This window comes from Dermacentor andersoni, chromosome 3 (genome assembly GCF_023375885.2).
Source record: "Dermacentor andersoni chromosome 3, qqDerAnde1_hic_scaffold, whole genome shotgun sequence".
Lineage (NCBI taxonomy): Eukaryota > Metazoa > Arthropoda > Arachnida > Ixodida > Ixodidae > Dermacentor > Dermacentor andersoni.
The window spans coordinates 105,479,878-105,507,540 of NC_092816.1; the positions used below are offsets into that span (position 1 = coordinate 105,479,878).

General features: G+C 49.6%; 1 protein-coding gene across 1 annotated transcript in view; it reads right to left on the reverse strand.

Annotated features, from left to right (window-relative positions):
- Nucleotides 1-4,815: 4,815 nt before the first annotated feature.
- org-1 (T-box transcription factor 1) overlaps nt 4,816-27,663 on the reverse strand; it is a 92,057-nt gene continuing 69,209 nt past the window's right edge. The window contains exons 5-8 of the mRNA XM_050186981.3: nt 26,849-27,001; nt 19,312-19,379; nt 14,269-14,411; nt 4,816-6,682 (exon numbers count right to left, since the gene is read on the reverse strand). Coding sequence (XP_050042938.1) covers nt 6,303-6,682; nt 14,269-14,411; nt 19,312-19,379; nt 26,849-27,001 — 744 coding nt within the window. The 3' untranslated portion in view covers nt 4,816-6,302. The remainder of the gene's footprint in view (nt 6,683-14,268; nt 14,412-19,311; nt 19,380-26,848; nt 27,002-27,663) is intronic.

A 27,663-nucleotide genomic window follows, 5' to 3' on the forward strand; every position in this document is an offset into this window, starting at 1 on the left:
GCGGCGCGATTCAGAAACTGTACTATACTGAAAATAACTTCGCGCAATCATCGTCGCTGGCTTTTGATTTCCCGCATCTCAATTTTCCTTGGAACAACAAATGATGCTCCACTAGAAAAAACTCAATGCCCTTTCACTTTGTGAAGAATGATGACCAGCGAAGCTGTGTATGTGGGACCCTTAATGGCGAACTGCACCTCCGCCGCGGGTCGGCCGGACATTGCACTATCTTCGGAATCGGCCCGCGTATACGGAGTGCTTAACGCTTGCTTCACCTCTACTGCGAGTCGGTCCGGTATTGCACTATCTTCGGGATCAGCCCACGCAAGGGGAATGCTTAACGCCTGCTTCACCTCCACCGCTAGTCGGCCCTGCATTGCAGTATCTTCGGGATCGGCCCACGTATGGGGAGTTTCGTGTCTACACACGGACACGATCCTGGGGAACTACAGCCCTTAATATACGCAGCTTCGGTGTAAAGAAAAGTAACCATTACGTAACCATTATGAGACTACGGTGCCGAGTCCCCCCACTGAATCTTTATTTCTAGTATACAGGTCTGGTCTGGCTGTATCGCCTTTGTGTCCTTTATGCAATGAGAGTGAATCTCTGCAACACTTCTTTTTGATATGCTGCCGGTTCATTATTCGAAGGAAAAGATTTTTTGAGGAACCCTTTCAAGACCTCGGCTCGAATTTAACTCTTCCAGTAATCCTTTCCTTTGGGGCCACCATACTTGGTTACAGCCACAGGAACGTTTGTGAAGCCCTTTGCATCTTTCTGCGTGAGACGAAAAGAAATGCATGCTGAAATTCTTCGTAATACTTTTTATGCTCGCATAACCTTTTTCTGTAATACTCAGACATTTGGTCATTCACATCTGCAACAGCAGACTCTTTAAATGCCATTTTCAAGATACTTAATTAATTTAATCTTATTTCTCTAAGAAAGATTATAACAGTTTTTCCCAGCCCGATTCAGGATCAATCACCCAGAGTGGCTTGCGCCATTTCACTAGGGAACAAGAACAGCATCGTTTCGTGCCGCGGGTCAAAGGATGTGACACGTGCACCGCGCTGTCTGGATACCTGTGTTTACTCTTCGGTACACGTTATGGCGCCTCCTCGCAAGGTACGAACCACTGCTGAAGAAGCGAATCGCAGAGCTACGCGTGCCGCTGCAACCAGGCGACAGCGGGCTCATCAGACCGATGTGCATAGAGCAGGACAAGCTGCAGCTCAAGCCGCAGCTTGCCATCGACGCCAGACGGACGGTTAAGATCTTTCTCTTGAAAATGGCGCGATGACACTTCGCCGACCCTCTAGTGCGCGCTGCCGAAAATCGGGCTCCTATGGAGCCGCTCCTCTAGCTTACGGCCTGACTGTGCTCCGGTGTGACGCGCAGGCCTGCCACTTTTTTTGCAGAGCACTGGCAATCATCCAGTCGACACTACTTAGCAGACCTCAATCACCGATTTCTGCGAACAAACACGGGGTGGGTCATTTTTGGGTATAAAGGGTCCATTGCGCCTTGCTCAGTTCTTTGTCGTTAGATTATTTAGGGCAAGAGCAATTATAACGAGTCGACATAGCCAACACATTTTTCGCAACGAAGGTGCTCGTTGTACTGAGGCTCGATTGTATTAACGCGACAGCGTTAAGGAGCTCGTGTCGCAGAAAAGCCGGTGTCGTCGGCGTCGGTGTCGGCGTCCGCGGCGTTGGCCGTGAGCGATAAATCCAGGCAGGCACTTCATGAATAAAAATTAACTTGCAAGATGGGCTGGGTGGGAATCGAACCAGGGTCTCCGGAGTGTGAGACGTTACCACTCAGCCACGAGTTCGATGCTTTAAAGCGGTGCAAAAGCGCCTCTAGTGAATGCGGTGTTGCCTTAGAAACGAGCCGTAGAAAGTTATACTGCGGTGTATATCGGTAATTATGAACATGTAACTTACAGAAGTCGCAGTTACACGAGTAGCGAAGTGCGTTTCCGCTACACTTTTTCAGCGCTTTCCGCACACGCAGAGCCATCTTGCGGCAAACACAGAAGACCCCCTCCTCTCAATGTACGGCGCTGCCCCGACAGGTGGCGCGCCACGCGCGCATTGGGGTTGTGCAGGGACAGATGCGAGGCGCGTCGCATGCCGGACTCCTCTCCCCTGACGACGTTTCTCCTTGCTCCCTCACGGGTTGCAGAATCAAGCGTCCTTCCATTCTTTAGATCACTATCTGTCTATCTCTCTGCCCGTGCCGATCACGACGTTTGGCTGGCGTGCATCGTTTCCCCGGGGCTCCGAGACACCGAGTTCTTTGGTTCGTTCCGCTTGCTCAGGCGCACGTTTCGTTGCCGCGCCGAACGCTCCGTTGCTCCACGCTCACCGCGTCCGATGCGGGGCGCCTCGTAAGTGATCGCTGCGCCGTAGCCCATTGTCTTACACCCCTTGGCGGGTCGACGGGAACGCTGTCGCGTTCCACTCTTGAAGGCGAAGCTTAAGCGTCCTCCAATTTTTGTTATCGCCATCGGTGCCCTTTCGGGTGAAACTGCAACCTCTTTTTTCGTACATTGCTCTGTTGTTGTAAGCCATACCAAACGAGAGTAGTAATTTACGGCACGTCCTCGGTGCTGTAGATATTGTAAACTACTCCAGTGTGCAGCATGTCCTCCATGCCGTAAATGCTATGCGCTTTTGTAAGGGAGCTGGTTTGGCGACTGAGTTGTGGAGCAAAGAATTCGCTTTAATTGCAGAAAAATGCTGGCGAGGCCACTTGTTGGCCGAAACCCAAAACCGCGTCTGTGTTTGTGACACCACTCCTTGTATTGCGTGCTGCACAGGGTTACGCAAATGCACCTAAACCGTAAGCAAGCAGAAAAAGAAGAAAGAAGAAGACATTTAGAATACAGACACAGAAAAATACAGAATATTGAAATTTTAGTATCCCTGAATGGTGCCATTTTATCACAGAACGATTTTTAAGAGAGCTATCGTTTCTCACAGGAAAGGCGTACAGCTTTAAAGAAACGAAATGTCTAGAACTAAAGTTTAACAGTATCTAGTTACTCCCGTTTCCCCCTACCCACGCAGTGAGAAATAAAGTGAAAATGATATTGGTGGTTATCTCCATAGCGATATGTGTATGGTGTCAAAGCCTACCTGCCTGCCTAAAATCCGATTACTCTCAGGAAACAAACTCCGACTGACAATTATTCATAACGGCAGCATATACGTGAACTGGGCATTTCATTAAATGGGATAATACTATCTTGTTGCTCCATGCCGTAACACACGATTTACATGTGTGTATGTGTGTGCGTGTGTGTGTGCGTGTGGACTGAACAAGTGACCCAGGTCGCTCACAGCAAACCACCGCTGTGTACATTTCTTTGCGCACCGCCGAGCGCCCGTCCACACTAACGCGGAGACGGTGCTGCCACCTATAGCGCGATCTCGTGGACAATAGGGTCAAATTCTGCTACTGTACACCCATGTCTGTTGTCTGTACACGCATACTTTGTTTCGCCATATCAAAGAAAGAAAGAAAGAAAGAAAGAAAGAAAGAAAGAAAGAAAGAAAGAAAGAAAGTCAGTCAGTCAACTGTTTTTCTTCCTGGTTTTCCTTCAACAGCAACGTTCCTGTGTATGCATTCATAAGGCTGCTTCGCCGCATGCTCACTCACGTGCAGGTGAAACAACCTTCTCGGTAAACGGCGTCCATATTTTGTACGCTGGACTAACATTAGTGTGCTCAAGTTCACACGTCGAGATAAAGAGCCTCGTGCAGGTGTGCCCCGCGGGGCCAGTATACCTGCAGACATCACGTGCGTTTTTTCGCGAACGCGCAAAGTCACTGTCGCTGTTTGCTGAAAGAACTTGCAGGAATGGTTGGCTTCGATGTCGAGGAGTCAATAGACGGTGAACACCAGCGGCAATGGCAGCTGTGCACGTTGGCTTAAATAATCAAGCTACTTGGCGTTCCATCAAGAGCTCTTGGAGCCCTTCTTTATGTTCAGTTTTTCTTGAGCCAGAAACACATTTCAAGCATAAACCAACTAGCCCAACGTCGCACTATCCCGAGAGGTAATTCGCTGCAGTAAAACGTCATATGACTCAACACACCACGCAGACGGAAACATAAGTTTATTTCTTATTTGATGGCTCCTGTTATGTTAAGTATTATGTTAAGCTAATATCAAACGCGCAGCACTTCGTTGTGCCCTCCCACTATAAATTTAGAGCGCTGCATAGCAATTGCTCAGAATGCACTGCCCATGAACTGCGTGCCGAACTCACATTCAACCTCTTAGGCCACGAAAACTACCTCTGTCTTCAGCCACGTTCCCTAATTCTTACGTGCTCTGCGGCCTCGCGGGCAAACCAGAAAAGGCGAGCTGATGCTATGCAGGGCTCGTTTGGGTGCCGCCCTATAGCGACTCACGTCACAAAAAGAGTCGGGAGAAACAGCAGCGCTGGTGATCCCAACTAACTGGCCGTTAGCTGCCCCCTCTGCCATCAAGACGATGAGCACGTGGAGGCGTCACACTTTCCGTGGATCGAGTTTCCCAGCTACTGCAACTATTTGTCGTCGTCACGTCGCCCGAACCAATATGTCATCATGCAGGACGAAAACTGCGTGCAGACACGGCTGAACGGCACCTCGTGTTGCGGCACTTCATCTCTCGCTGTCTTGGAGGCCGGTTTGGACATCCCGTTGTGAACACTGTTGGTCACCTCGTAGATCTTAAGGCCAACCCCCTCAATAGAAACGTTATTACTGCAACTACTTCAGAACAGGTCGACGCCGAGAAACCACACTGCTCACGTTTACGCAATGTACACTTTACTTTTTTTCATTTCAAGTCTGTACAATCACAATAACATTGTTACGGCGATGGGAGCGACAACCGGTGCACGTCCTCGTAACACGTGTGCCTCAGAGATTCGCGCCATCGACGGTACACAGTGTAAACCAGTACAAATTGCTGCGCGCGTGCGGGGGCAACGAAGGCACGGTATACCGACTGATAAGGCACAATTGCGCGGCGGCTGCTAGGCCGCCAGTAACGACGCTGTGATACCCAGCATTCTTTGCCTCGGGGCAGACAAACGAACATGTAGTTGAAGGCACCGACGTGTGAACATAGCATACACAGTCAGTTCATTTGATATATTAATGCACTTTCGTCCAAATGGCCGTAACAAAGGCGTGGACCATCGATATATGCAGTGTAAAGGCTAGCTATTCTATTGCACAATTCGATTGCACACGAAACAAACGTATGGGAGGTTGACAGGCACAGCGGCATCGTGGTGAACTTTGTATTACCAAGAGTGAGAAATCGCGCACCATTCGCCTATATATCTATCACAAAACAGTTACTGCTGTTTCCGAAGGTTGATTCTACCTAAATTCACGCAGGCACTGTAACATATACATTTTCCACCCGTGTCTGTGCACTACAATAGACGTTGGCATCGCAGTGAGAATGCGCGGGACCAGCACCACGTACCCACTGGTTAGGGAGGTAGAAGATGGCCTTCGATACAGTTATTTCTGTACTTCCTTTTCGCATGTCAGCTCACGTTAAGTAGTCGAATAACGAATTTTTCTAACATCCTTAGAATGCGGTTTCGGTTTCTGAAAGCGACGAATTTAGCGCACTCGACAGTAGCGTGAGGTCGCAAGACAGCAACGTTACGATAGCGTAGATAAATATCCACATGTGCAGCTGATCGAAAACGCATGCCGCGTGGCCTGGATAGCATTAGGAAATGCGCAGTGAGGTTCTGATTCTTTACTAAGGCCGCGTAATTTAAACAAGGCGCATATACGGATTATATTCGAACTTCGCTCTGTTAATTAAACCACGTAATTAATATTATCGCACACATTTCCATTTTCGCACATGCTTTAGTCGAGATTTATGACGCCAGAGAGTAAACCGAAAACACTCTGCGAGAAAGGTTAGAAAGCACCATATCTTATACGTTTTCCGGGATTCTATGTTCTTATCGCTGATTATATAGCAACGCCGGCTATGTCGTCCTCACGAAGGGAAGGGGGAAAAATGCTAACGCTGAAAAATGTTCTCGGGATCTTTTCTATGCTCTGAACGCCCAGCGTATGTCGACCAACACAATAGTAACAAGCGTACGTCCTCAACGCTCTGAAAAATATCTGTACATTGTGCCTCTCGTCCCTTCTGTCACGTTGGTCATACAACCTCTGGACGGACTTGGAGAGTTCTTAATTATTCTCAAAACGAACACTCCATTCTCGTTTCTTTCGTTCGGAGCCTCCTGCGGGTCGTCACCGCGTCGAATAGTCGTATCCCGTCGTCTGCTTCACTCGGGGCTGATAGAGGGCGCTGTAGGCCTGAGCTCCGGCCGGAGCCGCAGGGTGGTGGTATCCGGGGTAAGAGGCTGCCGCAGCGGCTGCTGCTACGGCTGCGGCTGTGGCCGGAGTCGGCGGAGGAGCGGCTGGTCGGCCGTAGGGCGACGTGCGCGACTCCATCTTCATCTGGTACACGTAGTTGTCGTAGGCGGGCGAGTAGCCGCACAGCTCGGTCGGATACGGCTGGCTCACGGGGCAGCCCGCGGGACCAGCTGACGACGACGAGGACACGGGGCCGGTGGCCCCCAGCACGCGAGAGAACAGCGCGCTGTTGCTGAGTTGCTCCACGTCTTCATCTGCGCCAAGAGGAAACGAGGAACGGAACATATTAAAGGAATGGCTCATCAGCATAAGCGTGGCCTCCAAGATCGGAGTAGTGAGTCCTCCCCGCCCCTACAATCTCGGAAGCTGGGGTATAATCATTTTTCTACTAAAATTACTAATGGGCAATCCAGCGCTGCGATCGTACAGATATATCGTGGCAACCTTGTGCGATTAAAGGGCATTAACAGAACTGATGCCATTCTCCTATATCGCGTACGCACAGTGTCAGCGCTAACTTTAGTTTGGCGGTGCATGACAGGACTTGGCCCTTCATCATCGTGTGTGCATTGTGAAGGTCTTGGTAACATTGAACATTATACAGGGTGTTTCAGCGAACACTCCCAAATTTTTAAAAGCTGCTGTGGCAGATAGCAGAATTCTAGTCTATGCACTGGTCCGCCTGCATGCAACGCCACTGGCGGCGCTCCCTATCAGGCGAGCGTTGTGAGACGCCTGGTAGCTGCTGGGACGCTGTTTCTCCTGTCCGGCAGCAGAATTGACTTGCGTGTTCTGTCGCGCCAAACATGTCGCGCCCACAGCTACAACCCCAGTCCACAGTTCACGTGCAACGCTAAATCATGCTCTCGCTGTCAATGCTTGGACTACCGCGCGAAGCATTGATAGTTCTCCTTCTTTCTTTTTTTTTTGTTGATTTTTTGTTTTCACTCCCACCTGGAAAGCGGTCGCTGCTGACGGGAAATGAACTGGCCAGCTTCGCGCGTGCTCGGCAGCAGAACGCCGCATGCCGCAGTGCGGGCACGATATGATGATTCGGCGCTGCTGTCAGTATACGGAAAGCCTGAGCGCACGGTGCCCACACTTCGAGCAACCACTAAAATCATCATGCCCCGCACTTATCAAGCGATAGCGGCGCGAGAAGGGAAAGCACCGAGGGCGACGCTGGTCGCGCCTGAGTGCGAAGTGAAGCGACGACCTCGGCGCTAGCAGACGTCTCGGGGAGGGCCTCCCAACAAGGCGGAAACAGCCAGGCGCGGTACCGAACCGAACCCGCCGGTTCCCTCCCCCGCAAACGCCCTTTCCCCTTCCCTCGACAGAGACGGATGCGCGCCCGCGAGCTCGCCCTAGCCGGCTTCGTCTCCGAGGGCAGGAATGCGGCTAAGTGCTCGCTTCTCTAAATGGGCCCGCCGTCGGGGCCCGAATCTCTATAACCGAAAACTCTGTGCAGCGCGAACGCGTGCACCACTTTACCGTAGCGACAAAGGAGCGAGACCGTTTCTCTCGAGTCCCACGTGCACCACCTCGTATGCATATACGCTCGCACGCGGTTATCTTCTTCCTCCGGCGCGCTGATCGTTGGCGTCAAGAAGCAGGAGAATCGACAAGATTGCTGAAACACGGCCGGACAGGAGCAACTGCAGTACTACATGCGAGAGTACGCGCATGCGCGACAGTGGGGCGAGCACCGAAAGAGAGGAAAGGGCTAATGTGGAAAGAAGGGTGTTCCACGATTGTCGGAACGCACGTTCCGTGCCATGCAGGCACACATGTTTCATCGTCAGCGGGCGAAGGTCAAATGAAGGCTGCGGCAACGGTCTTTTATAATGACCCATCCGTAGCGTTTTCGATGGTACACAAGCAGGCAGGAAGAGTGAGTCTATCGGGGCAAATAACGTTTGTAGTTCGATTTCACTCAATTTCACCGAACGCGGAATGAAGCCTGGGGCCGAACAATATGAATTCAGTGAAAGTAATAATTAAAGGACATTGATGCAACCTAGAAATATACGTAACGGAAGAAAACTGTCTTGGGCTTTGCGTTAGAGAGGCGTTAAATGACCCCGAAGCGGTAAAGTATTCTGCGTTTACTTCGAAAGAAAACGTCGGATAACAGAGTAGAAATTGAAGACCACGTGCTTGAACTTTAGCTTGTTGGTGCTGCTTCAAGATGGACGTATACAGCGTAAAAAAAAAAAAAAAAAAGGCGGGATGAGAAAGAGAAGAGACAATGCGTTTATTTTGTCGTCCAGTCTTGCAGCGCCTTGTCATGTGCATTTATTGTGGTCCCATTTCTCTTTTATTAGCCTTGTTTTTTCTGTCATAGTTTCTACCTCCACTTATGCGCCCAGATCGCAGCGCCAGTACGTTACTACGCTGTTTAGAATTCCAAAGCGTTTTCACTCGTAGGCAACACAATTGAAAGAACACTGCGAAAGGTTCGGGACGCAGGGACAGCCTGAAAGTGGCCGGTGGTGTCTCAATCGCTCTAAATAATTTTTGCCGCATTAGTAAAGGATGGAGCTGAACTAGAGGTCGGTCAGAAACAGAGCACACGCATTTAGGAGACGAAAGGAACGCGGCTCGTTCTAACACTGGTTCCGCGACGTCCCGCGGTTCCTACCGAGGGTTCGACACAATAGATCGCTAGAGTTATTTTCTACCTTCGGAGCGCCGTTATTCCGGGGAACAAAAATAAAGTCGTTCCTCCTTCCTGACCTCTTTTGTCCAGCTTTGAAGTATATGGCACGCGAGTGAAAAAGAGCATGTGTCTGAGGAAGAGAGAGAGAGAGAAAGAATTACCGGAAGAAGTCAGTAAAAAACAACAATGAAAGTGCCACTTGTTGGCCTCATTCACACAGAGCGCCAGCCGCAACCACAACCGCAGTAGAGGTCCTACGCAACTCGCCCTCCCCTCACTTTCTTTTTTCCTCCTTCCTCGCCCTCCGGACGCGCGCTTCCTCGGCCGAGACGAAAGGATGCGGCGTAAACTACGCGATCCGGACGTATACGCTAACGGTCTGGAAACAGGCACTAAAGTAACGACCGGGGCGCACCACTTTTTCAAGCGGTATATACGACATCCAACTCTCCCCTTCCCATGCCTCCTTTCTCTCTATTCTACTGCCTGCAACCTCCCGCTCCTTCCTCAACGACTCTCCATTTCCCCGATCCCTCTCCTCTTCCTTGCTCCTTTACTTCGTTTTGCCCCAAGTTATTAATTGTACCCTTCACGGGCTTCTCTTTCCTTCCCTCTTTTTCTTTTCTTTCTATCCTCTCCGTCTTTCCCGTCTCTTCCATCTCGGCTGGTTATATACACTATACATGGCGCACTGAGCGCGCCGATTGGGCGCGCAAAAACAGAACACATTCATCACGGGCGAGAACAAAAAAAGAAGAAGAAAGGAAAGATAGCCCCGAGAAAAGAAAAGAAAAAAAAAAGGATGGAGGGGAAAAGGCACGACAAACCGGAGCGGAGCCATACTACACACGTGGAAGAGTCGAGCGCTGTGCCGCTGTGCCAATGTTAGCATTCCAGCCGACGACAGTTTTCTTGCATGCTTGCTTTCTTTTTTTTCTTTTTTCTTTCTGCTACTTGTGTTTCAGTGAACGCAGGACGCGGTGCTGCTCGCGGCTCGTTGCAAGGAGGAGGAGGAGGAGAATCGTGAAGGAGTGGCAGAACGAAGCGGTAAAGAACAGGGGAAAGCGGGGGGGAGGGAGGAGATGTGCCTCTGGTCCACTTCGCGCGAGTGCGGGCGTGTCAAAAAAGCGAAGCGAAAGGATTCGTTTTACAACCGACAGCGTGCTCAGTGCCTCACCGGACCCTTCGCGTATATACAGGCCCCGATGGCTCATGTGTGTGGCGTGCTACCATACTGCTGATTTCAAGGTCGCTGGTTCCAGTCCCGGCCGCTGCAGCTGCATTTCAAAAGGGGCTGTGATAAAAAAAAAACATCATAGACGTAAGTGGACGTTAAAGGTCTCCATTCGGTAAACGTTACGTCCGGGGCCGTCCAGCGGGCCATGAAGCATTGTCGAGTATCTCGGAAGATTTTCCTCGGGTGATGGACCCTTGGCAGCCTAGCCCCGGGCACCAACAGCAATAAGCGTTAGACAAATAAAGTTTATTCCTATCCTATCCTATCCTATCCTATCCTATCCCACGTCTGGGGCCATCGGCATTACAACGTATAGCGTGGGAGTTGCTCGTGGCTTTATATATAAGCACGATATTTCCGCCTGCCTTTGTCGAATTGACGCTCTTTTTTTTTTTTTGCTCGCTTGTTTGTTGATTTGTTCCGAACAAGAGGCGTTTGCCGCCCATTCTCAGTAGTGCGCGGTAAGAAAGACAGGCTAAGATCGAATTGCTTGCTATGCCCAGCCACACCGTGACGTCTTCAATGTTGGCCACCTTAAACGCTACCAGTCTTCGTCCACTACAGTTACTGTATATGGCTCGCGCAGGGAACCATATACCTTAAGAGGAAGCTTTAGCTCGAGTGCTCCTATCTAAATACATGTAAAAGGAGAATTCGTTTTTCTCGGCAACCACTGCACCAAATTTGACGGGGTTTGCTGCATTTAAAAGAAAAGCTTAAAATGTAGTGACTGTTGGTTTCGAATTTTCGATTTAGGTCGTGCAATTTTTATAAAAATTTGGCAAAAATCGCAAATTTTCAGAAAACGAAACTATAAAGTTTACAACTCCGTAACTCAGCAAGAAAAAATGATATCGCAATTCTGTGAATTGTACCTGATAGCACATCTAAAGCGGACAAAATTGATATGTTACACATGAACCTCAAAAAATGGAGTAATGTGTAACTACAACTTTTGCAGAACCTTCCTAAACAACGTAACAAATTCACGTAAGATGTAAACTGACATATTAAATTTGTCCGCTTTGAATGGTCTAATGGATGCCGTTTACAGAATCGCGATATCCGTTTTTGATGCAGAGCTATTAGTTTGTAAACTTCGTGCTTCTATATTTTTCAAACGTCTCAATTTTTGAAAATCCTTTTGACAAAATTCAAGCCCTAAATCAAAATTCCGCTTCCAACAGTCACTGGAATTTAACTTTCTCTCTCAAATGCAACAAATTTCATTAAAATCGGTCCAGGGGTTATCTCAGAAAAACGTTTTTGCGTTTTTACATGTATTTGAATAGGCCGCGTCGGAGTTGGGCCCGAGCTAAAGCTTCCTCTTAAGTCTATCGTCCACATAAGAAGCACCAGCACGGCGCTTCCACGGCGCACAGACATATGTTAGAACGCTGAAAGCAAGGTTCAAGAAGACCACTAGTTTGGGGGTGAAGACGACGACGTTGTTAGGGACTTGATCGGCTCTGCCTGTGTTTTGTGCATAACTTGTAAACAGATTTCCCTGTTTCTTTAATCCTTGTGCCACAATATGCCAAAGGCGCCGCGTAATAGGCACAGTTGCGACGTACTCTAGAGTATACACGTGAGCGCACTATGGCGTCCTAATCACAATACACGGCGCGCACTATTATGCACTCATAGCAACAACAACAACTCGTATGAGTACACTTCCGGTTGTAACGGCGCTGCCCCGACAGGTGGTGCGCCACTCGCCTGCTTCTCCCCTTCGTCTCGTCAAGAGCATGGCGAGCGAATGAGTGGGCGGTGTGAACGGGGTGCGATAACGCTATCGCGTTCCACTCTTGAAGGCGAAGCTTAAGCGTCCTCCAATATCTTTTTCATTCCACCTAATTATATAATTAGTCTTAATTAATCAACTTCTCAAATATTATTAGATGAAAAGTGTCAATGAAAAAATGGCATGAAAAACTCCCGATACAGATTTCTGTTGCTTGATACGTGCTGCATAAAAGTGCTTTTCCGAGCGTGAAAGTAGCCCGTGAATACAGGCAAAATTGCCGCGCGACTGGCCGCTCGAGGAATTTTGCGTGTATTCGCGGGCTTCTTTCACACTCGGAAAAACGCTTTTATGTAGCACGTATTGCACAAGCGACGGCAAACAAGATTACCTTGGTTCTGTCCAGCTACGTGATATTCGCATTTTAACTCTGGCTAAAGTTACCTGGGACGCCCTGTATATACATTAACAAACCTGAATATAATGGAAAGGCAGGAAGGTAAACTTCATGACAATTTTTTCTGGTTTGTTACCCGGCGCGGAGGGGGAGGGGGGGGGGGAGGATTTAGAATAATGGAGGAAGAAGCCGAGAAATAAGAAAACACAGAAGAAGCAGGGAGGTGTATCCGTTGTATATCACATTAGGTTTAGTACAGGCGCATAAGGTATAAACGCAGTATACTCATAGTCCGCAGTGCATCTTTATGTACCGTATAAAAGTTACATGGTTTAGAGGAGCCCGTCTCTTCGACTTAGTTTTGTTATATACAATCCGCTTACCGTATGTTACTCCTTTTTTTCTCATTTCTTGTTTCGCTTATACCCCCCCCCCCCCCCCCCTCCTTGAAAGCTGTCGGTCAATAATACAGCGCGCGGCGCATCCGATATACCGGTGCTGAAAACAAGGATTTGTTTTCCTTCTTCTTTTTTTTTTCTTTTTGAACGCACCGTGCAAAAAGCTCTCCAGCTGCTGCACAGATCACGCCTTGCGGCATCACCTCGACGCTGCAGTTTTCGCAGCGCTCTGCATGCTGCGGCCTTTCGCAGCGCTTATTCATCATTCGCCGGCGGTAGCACTTTGCCGGGTGGGAGAGAGAGAGAGAGAGAGAGACCCGGGTGTCTTGGCTGCGGCCGAGCGCGGAAGCGTTTTCCACCGCGGAGACGGCATCCAGACAAGCGGACTCGATTTATCAGCCCCGAGTCGCCCCGGTGACGGTAGCCTGCAGCTCGTTAGTGTGGGGGGCGCGCTCTTTTCAGTCGCATCTTTGTGTGGGTGCGCGCACGGTGAGGGAGAACGCGCGGGAAAAGCCGTGGAACACACTGCTGCGCTCACGATGGGCCTGAGGGTATATGTATACTATAGTTATTATTTACCATACCTATACTGCCAGCCGGCTGACACTTAGAAAGCCGAGGCGACAGCGATACATCAGCTGCTTTCTCGCAGCCAATTCGAAAACACATAGCAGGAGGACATGTTGGCATTGTGTAGTTAAACGTGAAATAAGTGTTGCTCTCCAACCGGTTGTAGGACAGTATACCGCTGTCGAAAATGCACGGTTTGCTCATAGCAACAGCTCGTTTCCCGGGCTTTTGTTAAGAGGGTGGGCGGTATCTAAGATAAGGTTTGGGGCTTGATGAGCGAAGGCGCGTTTTTAATTCCTAAAGGCGCGTCGCTAATTCTCCGCACTTTGGGACTTTATTCGGTACATCACGGCGACGGCGAAAGTGCACCTGGAGTGTCCGTATATATTTGTTGTCGCAGCAAAAACTTTACTGTAACTTTTATTTATAATTTTTATTGTAAATGCTTGCAATAATACCTTTACTTCAAAAAAAGAAAAAGAGCAAGGAGGTTGCGTTGCATGCACTTTGAGCCAGAATGTTTGGCAATATTGCACGAACCGTACGAGCCCCCTTCAGTTTGGCAATGAATCGACGGCTCATGTCTCAGACACAAAAAACAAAAGAAAAAAAAGTTGTTAGCAGAACCATATCATATTGTTGAGGTGGGCATCGGATGGCGTATGCGGGCGCAAGCGACGTATGACGTCAAGACTTGTAGTCCAGGACGCGTATCAGAGCGATCGTTTCCCGATAAACTTAGCGGGCCGTTCCACAGCGTGAAATTGCAGGTCCTTTGGGAGCTATAGCTGTGTGTGCGTAAACGCAGAGGAACGGGTCTTGCGCATGCGCTCACCTTTCTCGGTCTTCGTGTAGGCTCCCCCGTGACCGACGCCGTGCAGCAGCTGCTGGATGGACTGCCGTGGGTGGACCTTGGGCATCTTGACCGGAGGAAGGTGGTGGTGACCCAGCATCTCAGCCACGCCAGGAGGGACGCTCCTGCGCGTGCGGAACGCTAGCTTATATGCAATTGTGCTGGAAAGGAAGATGTATGAATGTATATATGGCCTGTGCGGGACCCAGCTGTATGCGGGCTGGATCCTGTTCCTCCCGTCTGACCGTGGATTAACGTTAATTGGAAGACGTGTTACAGATTCTGAACAGGTGTGCCCGTTGCATGCCATCATTCGAGTTGAATCCGCTATCATAAAGCTAATTCACTCCGCGGTCGTCTACATGCATCCAGTACTTATTCCACAAAATGTGTTTTTCCCAGTATGAGATACCTGTTTTCCTCTAATGTCATTTGTATTCTAAGTTATACGGCAATAATATTTTCGATATCATAATTAATATAAGATTATGGTTTGAAGCGGCTGGAAAACTGACTGCACAGCGAGAGATAATCGTGAGATAAAAAAAAAAGCGGGCAGATCACATGCCCTGTGCAAATCAATGTTATGCGAAGTAGTGTGCGGGAGCCTACCAGGTTAACGAAACGACCATGAAAAAAATGATGGGGTTTTACGTGCCGAAACCACTTTCTGATTATGAGGCACTCCGTAGTGGGGGCCTCCGAAAATTTCGACCACCTGGGGTTCTGTAACGTGTACCTAAGTACATGGGTGCTTTCGCATTTCGGCCCCATTGAAATGCGGCCGCCGTGGCCGGGATTCGATCCCGCGACCTTATGCTTAGCAGCACAACACCATAGCCACTAAGCAACCACGGCGGGTAACGACCATGATAGCACCATGATGTAGGCGGCTGTTTCGTGACCTACAGGACACGATGTCATGACATTCATGTCGTGGCCAATCATTTATGTTCATCATGCACTCTTGCCATACTATGCCATTTTTTTTACATGCCAATTAAGTTAACGACACGACCATGAGAGCACCAAGACGTAGGCGGCTAGATAGACTGTCAAAGTGGCACATGTTCGCCAAGAAATACTTCGCATTAAAAAAAAAAAAAAAAGCAGGGCTAACAGGTGGAAGGGACAACGCGCGCAGCGCTGTGTTCATAGAGTTACGTTACGCCGTTCATAAGAACTCATTGACCTGTGCTTTCTCTACCATCATTTGGATGGAAATATAGGCGCTCTTTTACAAACTGTTCAAACAATAACTCGCCTATCTGGGCCCTACAATACTTTGTTTTTGGCTCGTCAGACAAAATACTCGGATTAAAAAAGCAACCAGAGGCGAACGCGCGCAAGCACGCACTGACAAAGTGTGTCGTCCTTAATTTGCGGGGATTTCGTCCACCTCCAACCGATAACAATCTTACATAACGCAGCTGTTTTTCAGGAACATCGCCGCACCCTTAGTGCACTATATAACGTGGTTTTATAGGAACGTTCTTTGAACCTAGCAAGATTTACACTCGATGCCTCAACGGACGGCGCAACCGACTCTAAAGACGGGACAGCCGTTCTTTTCCTTCTTCCCTCATAAAATTGCGGGACTATGTATGGGTCGTATTTTAGAAGCGGAAGCCGCAGCCGAGACCTACTCCCGACTTCGCACGAGATATCACTTTTCGTGGAACAGCTGATCAAGGAGCGCGCTAAACGTCGCCCACCGAAGGGCTTCTGCTTCTGAACGCTGCAGGATACGCGAAGCGGCGTACATAGGCCACCAAAGAAAGAAAGAAAGAAAGAAAGGGGGAGGGGGGCACTCGACGGTGATAGCGGGCTTGTGATGTCGCCGCACAGTTCCTCCCCTATCTCGCCAGGACCTCTCGAGCGCGAGAGTTGATATAGCGGTCTTTTAACGACCGCTTTAAGTGCGCTTCGCCCATGCACATAAAGCTCGAAGACGTAAAAATAAGGCAGGTCCCATAACCCTCAAAGATGCCGTCTTCGCGGACAGATCGCGACTGTTTGGCGTAGCAAAACGCCACAGCTGTCATTTATATAGCGAGCCCAAAAATAAGCTCTATGCGAAGCGTTGCTGCGGAAATGTGAGGCACGTCTATATAGCGCATGAAGGAGGACGAAGGCGAGCGCTTGATTTGCACGATGAAATTCCCATAGTGGCTATACGTACTATATAGAACACCAGCTAATGTGGCCGCGTCAGTGGAGCTTAGAGGGGCCGTTAAGCCATGGGGAGCACATCACAAGGAGTGGCCCAAGCCTAATAAATATTTAATCGATGCCATCAACGTCGCACCCTCACCTCGCGCGTTTCCCGCCACCTCTCACCATCACCTCAACACCCACTAGCAACGGGCCAAAATCAAATGATTGCTATTTCTCTCTCTCTCTGGTTGATTCAAGTCGATACTCTTGCTGAAGCCCAAGTTTGTTTTGTTACCTCTCTCTCGAGCTTCCATTTGATTATAACGTTGCACCACTTGGAGTCACGAACGCCAACCAATTTTTGGATTGGAGGAAGCCACAAAGGAGGAGTTCTCGTTGCGTGGTTCCGTTCCGTTTTGCCCCGAGTTGGTATATAGGTGCAACTCAGCCGTGACAAAGTTTTATAACCGGGCAGTCATCTCTGCTCAGCTTGCCGGTGCCTATACAGAACGATCAAATCAAATCAAGCATCACGCTACGACATCGACGGACATACATGTGCTAAAAACAGGCTGGATTCGAATCTGTTTGGGGAGGCTTACATTCTTGGATAGTGGCCTCATGGGGGGGGGGGGGAGGCACTCGACGGCACGTAGCACGGATGAGAAAGAAACGCGGCCATCACTATACGCTTTCGTGAGATCTGTAATATTGGCCTCAGCGAACGTTTGTACAGACACGGCGTGTACCCTGCGCATGCGTGCAGCCTGTGTTCTGCCTCTCCCTTATGTCAATCCCGTATGCCCCCCTCCCCATCCCCCCGCGAGCTCTGTGTCGGGAGCGACCTCTCCATCTTTCCTTAACCATCGCTTTTTTCTTAAACGTCGCAATTTGCGTTGCGATGTATACATCCAAACATCTTTACAACGGCTGCACACGTAACCGCTGTTGATGCGACTTGTGGATGCGTGCTTGCGAAAAGAAGACGTGACGATAATTTACAGGAAACCTTGAGCAACCGTGCATGGTCAAACCACGTACGAGAGGTCAAAGTGCGTCATGGTTATTCGAGTTTTCAACGCCGCAGTGAAATACGGTTTGGGAGACGGATATTTTTTTTTTCATCGACTGCATATATAGTTTTGCTGTTCTTCCTATACTGCGTGCGCGTGCAGTGCTCATTCTCTCCATCTCTCTTCCTCTTCTTGTCCCCCGCTTTCCCTTAACCCCCGTGTAGGCCGGGTATAGCAAAACGGATGCTCGTGTGGTTGAGCTCCCAGATTCTCCTTTCTTTTCTCTCTCTCTCTCTTGCAAGTGTAATGAAGAAGAACAGCGCACGGATAAGGCCAGTTAAATCGTCTGTTCGATGCCTGCAGTGCGGCCACTGAGCCAGCCGGATCGCCGCTGCTTGGGGCGAGCGTGAGCCGCTCGGTTTTCCAGCTGTTCCTGCTCTGTGTCGCTCGATTGCTTGCGTACACTTGACGCAACCTGCTGAACTATTGACCCACCTTTACACAGTCGAATCGGCTGCGATCCTAACCGTTATTTATACCGAAACATCATTCATCCGAACTCCCTAGTGCTTTTAGGCTATGACTGTTGGCTTTTTCTTCTCTCTCTCTCTCTCTCCAAGCATTGTGATTTCAGTCGCAACGAACTGCTATATGAATGGTCTTCGTGAAGCACACACACGCCTTGGACAAATTTGCACTGGCGCGGGCAAAAAAACCTTGAAGTGTAGCGATTGTCATCTGAAAAAAAAAAAAAAAGGCTATTCACTACTTGAATTTCGCTGTGCGTCGCCGGTTTGATCTGTTGCTCGAGGCTGTCTATCCATGTGTGTCAGCTGCTAGAATCCGCTCAGAAAAGTGTATATAGACCAAGGTATAAGCGATATGTGGGCACTTGCATGACTGAGATTAATTTAGATTCTATACTTTGTTCTTGATCCATCGCGCATACCCTCATGTTCCATGGATCCGTATATACCGAGATTGCGAGCTCGTCCAAATGTCAGCTTCGGTGTATATTAAGTTGGCTCCGTTCCGCGGAAGCCCGCAAAGTGGAGAAGGGTTCACGAAAGGGAAGAGTGTCGCCCAGTCGACTGCAGCACGATGCTGCAAAGGAAACCCAATACGGCCGCGTTGCTCAGAAACAAAAGATTCGCGGTTTAAGCAAAACCTTTCCTGCTCCAGGGATCGAATAGGGGACCGACGCCCTTGCAGGCGATCGCTCTGCCCTCTGGGCTAGCCAATCAAGGGGATGTAGCAAATCTCAAAGAGAGACCGCGGGTTTATCGATAACTTGTACATAAAACTCGGACGCACACTGAATATGGTAAACCAGTCCCACGGAAGCCCGCTAGGTGCAGGAAAGTTCATTAAAAGGAGAAATTGTCTTCCAGACACTTTGTACTACGTGGTCGGGTGCATAAAAATTTTTCGTTTCATTAAGCAACTCAATTCTTTAAATTAGGTGTGCTTGAAAATGTGCGTTTGCAGCTGTTGGCTACTGCTCTGGTAACTGCACATAAAACGATGCCAATGCTGCAAGTAAAACTCATGACAAAGAGTGCAGAAACATCAGTTTAAAAAAAGTAACAGAACGAGTATCCCTAGGTAACGTCAAATGATGTGTATGATGAGTGCACGCATTTGAAGCACGACAACAACGAACATGGAAACACAAGACAACACTAAAACAATATTTCCATCTCCATAAGAAAGGAAGTACATCCCCATACACAAAATTTTCTTTCAGGACAGTAACGAGTACTCAAACCAGAATGTGTAAGGGATGAAAGGTATAACGAATTGCGAAAACGCCTTCATTCTTATTTAACGCGAACTGACGCACTCTGGTACTCACCAGTCTTCTGCGTCGCAGTCTCTGAATCCCTTGGCGAAAGGATTGCTGGCAATTTTCAGCTGCGTTATCTGAAAAAGGAAAAGAAAAACATGAGATAAAGATATAATAAAGAGATGAAAAGATTATCGCTGGAAGAGAGAAAAAAATGAGAGAAAGCAGCCAATGGCACAACTCTAATTGGCGAAATACACTTGGTTGTAACTATGACAACCGGAAGGGCGCCTGTAGTTTCGGAGTGCAGATCGAGTGCACACATTAGAGGCAACGCGTGAATGCTAATCTGCGATTGCCCGGTGCTTTAACGCAGGCTTGCGCTGGTAGTACGCCCGCGCCACCAACACACGCGCCGAAAAGCTGAAAGCGGCGGGCCTTTCAAAGTTCCCTGAGAAATTGAGAGCAAGATTCTACCCGCATCGATGGCTTTGGGGACATGGCGTTCAGCTGCCGAACACGTGTTCGGCAGCTGAACGTTACACTGCCATGGTCATGAAAGGGCTATATGCGTTTTCGAATTCTGCGTCATGAACTTCGGATAGTTGGGATCGATTAAACAAATATTAGCACATATGAACGGAGAAATGCGTAAGCTATAGTGAAAGGCCGCCTATAAAATGAGTAATTGTGTGAAAGGCACGTCCGTGCCGAGCTTTTGGCAGGTTCCTGTGTCGCACCAGCGATCGAGACTACTTCAAGGTCTGTCTTTCGGCCACCAGTAGCTAGCGACACTTCGGAACCTATCAGACGTGGGCATCTTCTCAAAAGCAAGAAGGCACGGGACAGGCGTTCTCTTTTAGGGCAGAAAGCAATGCATTCTATCAGACTCTTCTTATTCAAGCCGTTCACCGGTAACACAAAATATTCGCGGGTTACCAAGGGTCTGAGCGCCGCGCCTGTTGTTTCATTACACACGGGCGCTCTGACAGTGCGTGCAGCAATTGACACGATCAATGAGCTTCTTGCCACAGCTAGGAGGCAGCAACTGCGGCGGCCCGACATCCACGCCATCGCGTGAGCTTTCCCATCACGTGACCTGCTATATACTGATTAGCTTCTAAGCTTATCGAACCCCCTCCCTCGATCCGCCGCCTGGAAAACATTTGTCCGGTCACTCTTCGAAATGCGAACTCCCTCAGAGCTCCTGCAAGCTCGTCTGATAAAGAAAAAAAAAAAAAAAAAAACGAATCGAGTGGTGCGGTCGTCGGCAAAGTAAACGCAACGGTGGGTAGAAAAGCCAGAGAAACAAACAGAGCCCAGCGACAAGCAGCGCGAAAGCAGATTGTCAACGTCCGTGTTCACCAACACAAGAGAAACCTTGTCGCGTCTCAGACCGCCGATCGCCTCCTCCTCGACCTGTCGTCGAGTTTACTACGAACCCACGGGCGCGGGCAGCACGCGCGAGCGGCGGAGCACAATCGAGGCGTTGGCAGATTCGAGCCACGCGCTCGCACGCGCGCGAGTGGCGACAAAGTGAGAAAGAAATTTCTTTTCTGTTTACTCTCCCTCGAGGAAACAAACCCCCTCCGAGCGTGAGAAGGCGAGGAAACGAAACGTGCAGTCCGGGCCACCCGTGTGGTTCGGCACGTCTGCAGGGTCAGGCGGCATCGCACTCCTCGCGCCACTTCGGCGAGGTTCTTGCAGTTGGTAAACTGGGCGGTGATGCTAACCACCGCCGCCCGCTATAAACTATACAACACTGCCACCTCTGTGCACCACGCTCGGGACGAAACATTCCTGTAGACGTCGGGCGCCCCCCCCCCCCCCCCCCCCCCGTGCACTCACACTCACGCGCGCGCTTTCGAGCTCACGTCATCGCCTGGCTTGCCGCCGCACGGGCTTCTGCTGGCGATGTCGCCGTCGCAAGAGAGAGAGAGGGTGAGAAAGGTTTTTGTGAGCAACAAGTGATTTACCGCCTGCCTGGCGGCACTCGTCTTGGGAAAGTTTCGCTTCTTTCTTTCTTTGTATTAGTATTACCCTACGCCATTCGCGCTTTCTTTTGGGTGGTTCCCCTATTTCCATCGTTTCGAGCGTTCGGAGCGAACTTTCTTCTTCTCGTTCCTTCGCCGACATCGGCGGCGACGCCCTTCTTTTTCGAGACTCTCGCGTCGCGCTTGCTGGCTACGAGGTGCAGAACGAGAGATAAAAAAAAAAAAGAAAGAAAGGTGTCCGTCACGGCAGAAAGAGAGAAAGCGCGACCACGACTTGGCCGCCACCGTGTGCTAGCTCTACGCCGCGGGCCCTTACAAATTACTGGCCCTCTGGTCTGCGAGCGAGCTTCGTCGCGCGCCAGTTGCCCGCAAAGAAAAAAAGAAAGCCTCCGCAGCTCTCGAGTATCGTCCCGTCAGCGCTGAATTACGGCACTGCGGGAGGTCATAAATGCAACTTGCGACCCGCGCGCGAGCACTGCGGTTCACTCGCGAGCGCTGACGAACGCCGAGGAAGCCACGGTTCGCGGGTATATAACGGAGCGCGCACTGTGCGCAAGCGCGCGCTCGCACGCACACCACGCAGCTTATTCCCTGTCTCTCAGTCTGTTTGTTAGTTTGTTTGTCTTCGACCCTAGCTGAGGAAACGGAGACGCGAGGAATGCGAGCCGCGTGGCTTCCGCGCCGGAGGAAGAGGAGGCGTTTAAGAAGGAGTCATTATTCGCGCTCTCACCCCGGGAGAAGAAAAGGAGCGCGCGGACCGTCCCGCGGTTTTGTCTTTCGCTCCCGTTTCTGTGTGGCCCGCGAACGGGCGCCGCCACGACCGGGCGTCGTGGGGACGGCGGGTTCCGAAAGGATAGACAGTTGGGCGAGTTGGTACGGTAACATGGTCTTGGCTTGTAGCGCGAAGTGAACACGGACACAGAAAGGAGCAGACAGGACGAGCGCTCGCTCATCCTGTCTGCTCCTTTCTGTGTCCGTGTTCCCTTCGCCGCGCTACAAGCCAAGACCATGGGTTCCGAAACTTTGAACCAAAGATCGAAATTGCGAAACGTGTGACCGGCGAAAAATGCCAGCGTTTGCACCGCTTCTGAGAAACGGAGTGTGTGTATATATATATATATATATATATATATATATATATATATATATATATATATATATATATATATATATATATATATATATATACCTGAAGCAATAGCCCGCGTGGGACGCATACTCGGTAAACGTGCGTGTGTAGGCTCGGAGATGTGTGTGCATGTTGCATGGGTTCGGCGTTCAAGTTTCGCTTGGAAGTCAGCGATGGTTGCGTAGATTTCTTTTCTCTGTATTTCGTCTGCCGCGTTGTCATGTACCAGTGCGTAATGTTACGCTTGGTATTGTTTCTTCCTGATGTAGGGCCGCATACCAAGTAAATGTCAGTCGTGTATATAGTGGAGTATATTTGCGGTATCTGTGACACAAGGGTCTTTGCGTCCCGCGCAACCTGCAGCACTGATAACGTGTTTCGCAACTCTATATCAACCAACTATAGAGCCAGCCTATAGTAGCAACATAATATGACCCAAAGGTTATATTATCGCGAGGAAGAAGCAAACGTGATGTCACTGCCTACGTAGCAACCTGTCGTGAAGAAACTTCTGAGAGTTTCCGCGCCCCCGTCCCAGAAGAGACATGTGCATACAATCGGCGACAAAAAGTTTACCCGACATGGAATTGGCAAAAGAAATCAGAAGTCCCGCGAAGCTTGGGCCTAGCTGAAGCCTCGAGTTCAAAGCTTCAATCTAGAAGTTTAGATTGTTCATTCAACAGACGCATATATTGATTAAATTAGGAGTGCTACACGCCTTAAGGGAGTATAGAAATTCGCAATTATACCTTTGAGAGTGGAGACCTTGGCCCGGTTGGTATACGGCGTATGCATTTTGGAACGCCGAACGCGCGATAACACAGGGCACAGTAACGTGATAGCGACGGATGCGCCGATCTGCCACATGGACGACCTCGATATCGCGCAAAGCTACAGAATGAATGTTGACGCAGCTATCTAAAAAAAAATAGGCATGAAATGCTGGGGTTTTATACGTGCCATGAAACCACCATTTGATCATTAAGCGTTCCTATTATAGTGCGGCGGACTCCGGATTAACTCGGATCACATGGGGTTCCTTAACCTGCACCTAAATCTCAGTGCACAACCTTTTTTTTTTTTGCATTTCGTCACCATTCAAATAGGGCCGCCGCGACCGGTATTAATACCGCATCCTCGAGCTTATCATGCGCATCGCCATAGCCGCTAAGCGATACCGCGTGCATGGCGGGTGCAAGTACCTCCTGCCTGGCCTATTAAAAATGCATGCTCCCGTGCCCGTTGCTGATTGTACTCGGTACCGACGTCTCGCTTCTGGAAGGCCGGACATCAGCAGGGCAGCAGCACAGAACGGCAAACTGGCTGCCTTTGTGCCCCCTTTGATTGCCGTGCTTTGCCTTCTAGCGCTGTGATAGTTCTACGCATTTTACAAAAAGTTAGCGCGGAACCAATGTTCTGTAAACGTTTCCGGCCGACTGTGCGTACTGGCTTTCAGTTCAGCGCCACACAGGAGCGTCGCCGATGGTCACTTTCTCCACCACTCAGCAATACAAGGGCGTTGTGTAGCATGGATCGGTATATGTATACAAGCGGTGTCGTGTTACTTACAGCTTCGCGCGCGCGTGGTGGTGGTGCATGCCAGTTAGTGGTGAGGGGGGAAGGGGAGGGGAAGGGGGATGAGCGCTGGAGGGGCGTGCGTGACCCGGCGGAACACATGTGGACACTGCAGAAGGGTGCGCCTATCTGTCCGGCGCGGAAGAAAGATTGCCCTGTTTGTTGGACTGGCCGGCTGTCAGCATATAGCGTGCTCCACACTCTGACGTATTACGGTGTTGTTGTTACTTCGTTTCTTTCTTTCTTTCTTTCTTTCTTTCTTTCTTTCTTTCTTTCCTTCCTTCCTTCTTTCTTTCTTTCTTTCTTTCTGTCTTTCTTTCTTTCTTTCTATTTGGAAGCAGGAAGATGGCATTCCTGACCCTGACGACAGATACATTGCCCGAGTCAGACCCAAGCAAACCGCAGCGCAACGTGTAAAATCGTGTGAAAGGAGTCGTCTCCGCGTCCTGTTACCTATTGCTTGTTCTGTCTGCTTTCAACTTTGCATTTTCTTTTCGTTCGTTCTTTCTTTTTCTTTCTTTATTTTTTCATTGCGCTGTGGTACGCGAGGAGTCAGGCGTTGCAGGGTTGCACGTTTCGTTGGCGTCATAGATTTAAACACGTAACGGAATCACGTGGAAATATATGCGGGAGATCGGGTGCTCACCGGCGGAACGGAAATGTTTGGGCTAACCCGTTCCCCAGAACAAAACACGGATCTTTCGAGCGTAAAGTGGCGAAGAATAATGGGCCTCGTTTCAATTCAAACAAACCTTGACATGGCGAATATATATATTTGCACAAGGAGTTCATATTGTTTGTTCGAGTCGTTCCATCCCTGTCTGCACGTCGCCTTTTCCTTACTTCCTTCTTTCCGATGCGCCCCAAGATATTGAATGCTTGATTGCTTAAGAAAGACTAACCGTTAGGCTAGTTGGTATGCATAACTGATGACAAGAATTAGCGCAAAAGAAAGAAAGAAAGAAAGGACGCACGCACAGGATGAGGGGAGAACACAAGACCCTGTAAGAGAAACGAGAGCTGTGTTAGTTGGGCAGTGTCCTTCACCGTCCGTCGTCCTTTTTTGCGCTGTCTCTAGTCTTACAAGAGCTTGTGTTTGTACGTCCCCTCTTCCTGTGTGCGCGTGCTCTTTCTCTCTCTCTCTCTTACGCTAATTCCCCTCCGTAATTGAGCGGTTAGTTTCAATGTTTAAAGGCAATGCGGGCCAATAGAGGGGTTAAAAAAGAACAAAAACAACAACAACGAAAAAAAGAAACTGCGAGAGATGTGCACTGCTTTTGGCCACTTGGAACTGCTTAGTGCCCGTCCAAATCTCGGCACGTGAAGGTGTCTGAATTCCACTCCCACCGGAATGCTGTACCTCTACTATAGCGGGAGTGGAACCCGGCGACCTTGTGCTCAGCAGCGACGCACCATGTATACACACACCTAGCATCTGCAGCGGGATCGTTTCTATACGCTTGCAACGACAGTTTCGTGCAAGCGACGAAAAACCCCGAGGACATGCACGCACGTGCAGTATACAATCCCTATGCGGTGCCGTCAGAGAGATACGAGATGTCTTAACCTCACGACCTCGACTTCACACAGCCCGATCTCAACAGATATTCGTGCATTGCACGCATGCCCCAAGCGGCACAGTGCCGGAGGCCCTTGGGACATTTTCGCACCCTCTTTTCGAAATGTGACAACGAAGAAGACGCGTGAATTCCTGCGAACAGCGAAGCTTGGCTCCCTCGCTCTTCCAGAGAGAGAGATGGAGAAGAGGAAGAGCGTCTCCTCTCGGCTGCAGCGTCACGGCGTTCGCATCCAGGAGAGCGGTCATTTGTCTCGGCCCGACAGCTCTCTGTCTCGTCTGTCTCGCGCGCTCCCGCTTCCCTGGCAAGACTCCGCGCGCGGTGGAGACTCGCACTATAGCGTCTCCAGCCGCACGGCCGACTACGACGACGAGGAAGACTAGACCGAGAGAGGGAGCGGTCGAGGGAGGGACTCTCGCAACCGCTGCCAACTTCTCTTGGTGGCTCCGTCGCACGCGGTCTGCACCGCGGTCGCGCAAAGGATGTGCGAGAACGCTTCTGTTTATCTCTCCCCACTTCTCCCTCGTCTACTTTTACGCTGGCTTCTGTTTCGTTTCGTCTGTTGAGCCCGGTGCCGTGATAGAGCACGCGCAGTCGCAAAGTGCCGCTGAGCAACCCAGATCATTTGGCGACGGCGTCTCCTGCCCCGCCCACTCACTTAAATGAAGAGGGAGCGAAACACAATAAAACACAAGAGGTATATAGAGGCAGGAGGATCGAAGAGGCGGCTGTCCGCAATGAAGTGCTTGCCAGTGTTTGTGTGACGTACAGGCGTATCTTATCGTTTCGGGCCGCCCTGACATGTTTGTACAATAAAATGCCGTCACCTCGGGTTCTTTCAAGGGAATCGGGGCACTCAGTCAGTTTGGCAGGTTCTTTCTTTTACGGCAGCAGGGACTCCGAAGGGGCGACATCGGGCAACGCCTTACGATATTGGTTAGATGCAGTAAGAACGACTTGGTTGCGGTTTATTGTAGAGAGTTACGTTTACAGGTTTGGGGAATTGTAAAGGAGTATAAGAAGAGTCTGCACGCTTTGGTGACTCATGATGTCCCCGAGCAATATTCACCATCTATCTTGCGTGCCATGTGGTTTTTTTAAACCCTGCGTGCCAGGACTTTCAGGTCACGAACGGCATGCGAGTGTCAGCGTGACACAGCATTCTTGTCATGAAAGTAGCGGGCGCATAGTGTTTTAAGAAGAGGAGGCGCACGCAAGACAGACGACGATGATTGTTTGGGGACAAGGTCTAAGCCCAAAACGCTGTAAAAGTTTATTTAGAGTGTACAAGTAGTCGGTCAGCTGTATACGCGTAGACATATATCGCTCACCCTGTGGTTCTGGTAGGCGGTGACGGCGGTGAACTTGGTCTCGGGGAAGATGAAAGTGCGGAAGTTCTCCGTCTTGGACGTGTCCTCCCCTTTGCGGTTGACGTACACCACGTGACATCGGGGCTGGTACCGGTGCATCGAGTTCAGAATGATCTGCGCCAGCGGCCAAGCTTCGGTTAAAATAAAGGCATGCTAGCGTTGCAGTATAACTATTCTGGCACAGAAAATAGTGTGATGCAGTAAACGACGCCGCAGCGCCTGATGCAGGCGTTTATGACAGATGTCACCTTGTTGCAGAGTGAACAAATATGTAAGCACACGCACCGTTTGCTTTTCATTCATTCATTCATTCATTCATTCATTCCAGTTCGGATATTACAACTATTCATGTTCGTGTAAACGTAATTTATTTGGAAACGCCGTTACGTGACTTGAAGACATGGCACGAAAGAGGACTAGGACCAATGAAAGTAAAATACACGAGCGCTGTCTCCCACCTACATTTTATTGAATAGAGAATTGAATAATTATCAAACAAAACTCACATGACTGAAAAGATTATCAAAAGCGCGCCGTGTTATGGCTTTGTCCGCGTGCCCGCTGTCCCTGTAGATATAAGAAACGTCCTTGTTTCATAGTGCATTAGATGGTTTTCTCAATTGAATGTCTGCTTACGTGTCGGTTATTTCTTTCTTTATCTCCGTCCGTTTTGTGCGCTGTAGTCTTCAAGTCATATATCCGCCGCTTGTTTACAATGGCTGAGGAATTACGTGCTCATAGCCCGTAGTGTACTCGATCGCGTTCCTTTGCCTATA